At 46.7% G+C, this 4,471-nt stretch overlaps 1 protein-coding gene across 1 annotated transcript in view; it reads left to right on the top strand.

The window, feature by feature from the left end:
- LOC119358456 (probable disease resistance protein At1g58390) overlaps positions 1–700 on the top strand; it is a 13,685-nt gene extending 12,985 nt beyond the window's left edge. The window contains exon 4 of the mRNA XM_037624991.1: positions 1–700. This exon is cut by the window's left edge and continues 36 nt beyond it. Within this exon, the coding sequence (XP_037480888.1) occupies positions 1–700 (700 nt within the window).
- The last annotated feature ends 3,771 nt before the right edge of the window (positions 701–4,471 follow it).

Genomic DNA, 4,471 nt, shown 5'->3' with positions numbered 1-4,471 from the left:
GAAGCTGAAGAAGATGAGAGTGCTGGTAATCCATTTCGATGGGATGGACAACGGCATGCAAGAGGTGCTAGTGGTGTCTCTGCATGAACTAAAGAGCCTTCAGGCCCTGCAGGTCTGGTCTGATGCAGATGATAAGTTCCGCCTGGACTGCTGGGAAGGCAGCGTGCCCTCCCCGCAGCTCCGCCAGCTGCTGCTGTTCGGGATCATCCTACCCAGGCCGATGCCGTGGATCCACAAATCGTGTGTCCCCAAACTCTCCAAACTGTTGCTGCAGGTGGAGATGTTGAGGACGGAGGACTTCAAGATCCTCGGGCAAATGCCGTCGCTCCGCTCCCTCTACCTGCACAGCGAGGACAACAGCCTGTCCTACATCGCCGAAGAGGACGAGTTCCCTGAGTTGGGATACATCAACACGAACATAGAGCTGATATGTGGAAAAGGTGGGCTGCCAAAGATCCAGGAGCTTGAGATTGGTGGCATCAGGGTAGGCATGGACGTTGGTCTGCAGGGGAACATGCCTCTGCTCGAGAGGGCAACCTACCACCTCGACTGCTTGAACTGCGGCCCCGTGGAGGTGCAGAAGGCAGAGGAAGAGCTAAAGCGGGCGAGCCAAGCCCACCCCAATCGCCCCTCCATCACCATCAGGAGATGGAACAACGTACGTTCTTGCAACTTGCATCGCTCATCTTCCTATAAATAAACTAAGTTCTGCGATCATGATCGCTCATCTAATTCCCCGATCATGTGTCATTATTTTGGTTTAGCTTGGATTGGCAACGCAGTATGCAATCCTGGAGAGGGGGTCCATCTCGTTCCCAGGCGGCAGCCCAGGTCTTGATGGAGGCGAAGGGGGAAGCTGATGCCACGGGCCTTTTAGCTAGAGGTATGTTGATGCTTATGCGCGAGCAGCGCGACCCTGCATATGTCAATGCTATGTCAGCTGTTGGAGCACCACCTACCCTCGCAGTGGATGACCCTACAGATACTCCATCTCAGGTAATTAAAAGTTGGTTGGTCAGTACTAACTATTGTTTCCTTTTTCCCCACAATACTACTCCCTCTGTCCCAAAATAAGTGATCGACTTTGTACTAACTTCATACTAAAGCTAGTATAAAATTGAGTCATTTATTTTAGGATGGAAGGAATATAATACTATACCTACCGGCATAGGCACCCAGCTATTATGGTTTAATTAGGAACCCAATCACGACATTTGCTAGCTAGGGATTCATCGAGGAGGCCATCAAGTAGTAGATTAATTGTTTATGTAACTGTTGCATTCTGGAAATAATTATTTTGAATTAACTACACTCATGCTACAAGTGATGTGGCAACTAAACTGTCGTTGTTTAGTTAATTAGACTAATTATTAATCTAGCATCTGTATACTTACTTGCGCTGATTCTTTTTAACCACGCATGCACGCAGGGACCTAGCCGTAATTCTGAAGGTGAAACACAATTCTCTATCGAAAGCTTGCCAGACGACCAGTTCGACGCCAATTTGGCGGCTCAAACAGGAATAAATCCAGCTGTTATAATGAGCTTGCGGAAGAAGTTCATTCAGGACCCTGAGATTATTGCTGCATATGGGTCGATTGAACCTACTGCCTTTCTCCTTTCTAAAGTGGCACAACTAGTGATATCAGATATTACGAGCCATTTGCAAGCAATGGCAGCTATGATGCAATTTGGTGGTGGGCATGCCGCCAATACTCAGGTAAGCCCTCCGTACAACTCTGCCATTCCTAAATATAATCCTTTTTTAGAGATTCTAATATGGACTACATACTGAACAAAATGAGTGAATCTACATTCTAAACTATGTATATATATATGTACTCCATATTGAAATCTCTAAAAAGAATAATATAACGGAGGGAGTGTATTTTATAAAAAAACATCCTCATTCGTCCTGTTCTACGGGCTGGGTACTGTAAATTTGGTAGCCACGCATTCTCTAATACCTACTGTGACGGAGTGTATTCACTTTATAGGTAGCATCCAATTTTATAATTGATTGGCAAATTTTAAGTTAACTGCGTGTAGTAGTGTAGAGGCTATAAGAACTGTCAATTTGTTCAGCCAGTATATGCATCTTTGTTTTTCGCAATGATATTCCGTAAGTTGTGGGCTTGGAGTTTGCTATTATTGGACGCAATTAATGTTGCTTGATTGACGGTTCTTTTAATCACATAATTAAGCAGGGATGGAGCGACAGTTTCTTGGCTGTTGGTCGCAGCATGATTGCAAACAATAAGTTATTTCAAACGTATGCAACTCTTATGAAGAAAACTACTGAAAAGCTGCTCCAGAACCCTGAAATTGTAGCCTGCACGAATAGATTGCATGAAATTGTAGGGCGAAACGATGGTCAGACCTGGACCGGGTCCAACTTTTCTAGATTGATGAAGCTTATGGTGCCAGAAATGGTGAGTTGTATAGCTGAACAAACGGATGGGCCAGGAAATTGCCACGGTACGTATGTAGGTTTTCCATTCTTAGAATGATGCCATTTGCGTTGTATGTCCTTTCTTCCATATCTCAATTTCTCCAGCCAACACCTTATATATCCTCTGCTATATGAGGTGCAGAGGCAGAAAATTCTGATGCAGGTGTCAGCCGTGAGCCACTGCCTAAGGTACCGCTAACCAACAATACTCATGCATTCATCAACTGTAATAGCCGCGCATTGTTACTTGATACTGCGTGTATGCACACTCATGCAGATGCAGGTCGACACCGACACTGTGCTCTCCTGGCTCAACACCCCTGAAGGATCCGCTGTTGTATCGAAGCTGGCCGCTATGCATAGTATGAGTCCTGTCGCTTGTGCGAGAATATTTGAGAAGTGCCTGCGGAACCCTGAGATGATTGCTACCATGAGCAGTGCATCGCGGAATGGGGACTATCCTGACATGATCAGCTTATTTAGAAACAACACAGTCCAATCTGTCATGTTGGAGCTTATGCTCCCAGAACTCATGCAATATTTCTTCGAGCAGAACGCGCCAGCCTTGACGACTATGAATGCTGATGTGGCACAGGGAATCGGTGCGCCGCCGCCGGAGAGTAGTGCCCAAGATGGTGAGAACGTATCCAGGACGCTGAAGCAAGTGTCGCCGAACCTTGCTGCTGGTGCGAGCAGTGGAGAGCCGAGCTCCCAGGTGAGCCATCTTGTTTAATATATATAGGAGATTTGTTTTCGAAAATGCAGCAGAAGATGTGCCTTATTTCTTTAATCATTAACTAATTGCGGCTCTTCCACTTACTCTTCGATCTTTAACCGGATGCATCATCGCGTGCGTTGTTACTACAGACTGCATCTTAGTTGTTGTCCATGCATGTATGCACGCTCAGGTCGATGCCAACAGCGTGCTCAGCCATGGAGGACCGGCCGATGCCAGTGGCATGCTCTCCGGCGACCTGGCCTTGGCAGCTCTATATGACCTGGTGGAGGCCATGGCAAGCAGCACTGCTAGTATGGCGCAGACTAGACAAGGTGGTGAGAACTCCTTGGCGATATTCAACTTTAATGAACTGCTCGTGACCTCCTCAGCTCAGGTAAGCCATCTTATTTATTTGACACACACTCCAGCTCCCCCTGCTTATAAGGCCTAGCACATATTTGGTCAACACTAAAATGCAACTTAGTTTTTCCTGTCCATCAATTGAGACGGATCAGTAGAGGGGTAATTTCACGATGTCATACTAGTTTAGATATCATAAGAACTTTGTCAATTGTTTCAGTCCGCATAAAATCTTTTTATTTTAATTGACAATGATATTGTTCAGAAAGTTGGCCGCTGTATTACTGAGTTCTTTTAATCACAGGAGCAGGGTTCGAGTGGCAAAAGCTCTGGATTCGAATCGATGCCGATAGAATGTTAGCTATGTTCCCTAAAAAAGGGAAATTGTTAGTTATGCTGAACAATCTGCTTGCACCCAATGCTTTTGATCTGTTACTTCAACCTGAATCTTAGTTCCTGTCCGTGCATGTATGCACGCTCATGCAGGTCCACGCCAACCGCATGCTCGCCTGGCTCAGCAGCCCGGATGGAGCCTCATTTTTGTCCGAGGGAACCGCTCGGTTAGGAATGGATCCTGCTGCTTTTGCAAAAATGTTTGAGAAGTGCATGCTGAACCCCAAGGTGATGGGTGGCATAAATAGCGTGATGATGAATGTGGACTTTCCAGTAATACAGCGATACATCTCGGCATCCTCGTCGCCTCAGTATGGCAATGGTGGAGGACAAGCCTCAGTACGCCATCTTGACATCGCCGGCTTACTCAACGACCCGGCCTTTGACAAAGATACCATAATCGAAAACCTATCAGCCCAATCTGGTTTCCTGGACGCCTTCGCAAGCTGTTTCAATGTGGGGCAAGGTATGGGTGCTCCGCCGCAGACGGAGGGTAGTGGCCAAGATGTTGAGAACGTCTCCAGGATACCGAGCCAAGTGGCGCCGGC

Source organism: Triticum dicoccoides, chromosome 2A (genome assembly GCF_002162155.2).
Source record: "Triticum dicoccoides isolate Atlit2015 ecotype Zavitan chromosome 2A, WEW_v2.0, whole genome shotgun sequence".
Taxonomy (NCBI): domain Eukaryota; kingdom Viridiplantae; phylum Streptophyta; class Magnoliopsida; order Poales; family Poaceae; genus Triticum; species Triticum dicoccoides.
This window is presented reverse-complemented; position numbering and strand designations above follow the sequence as displayed.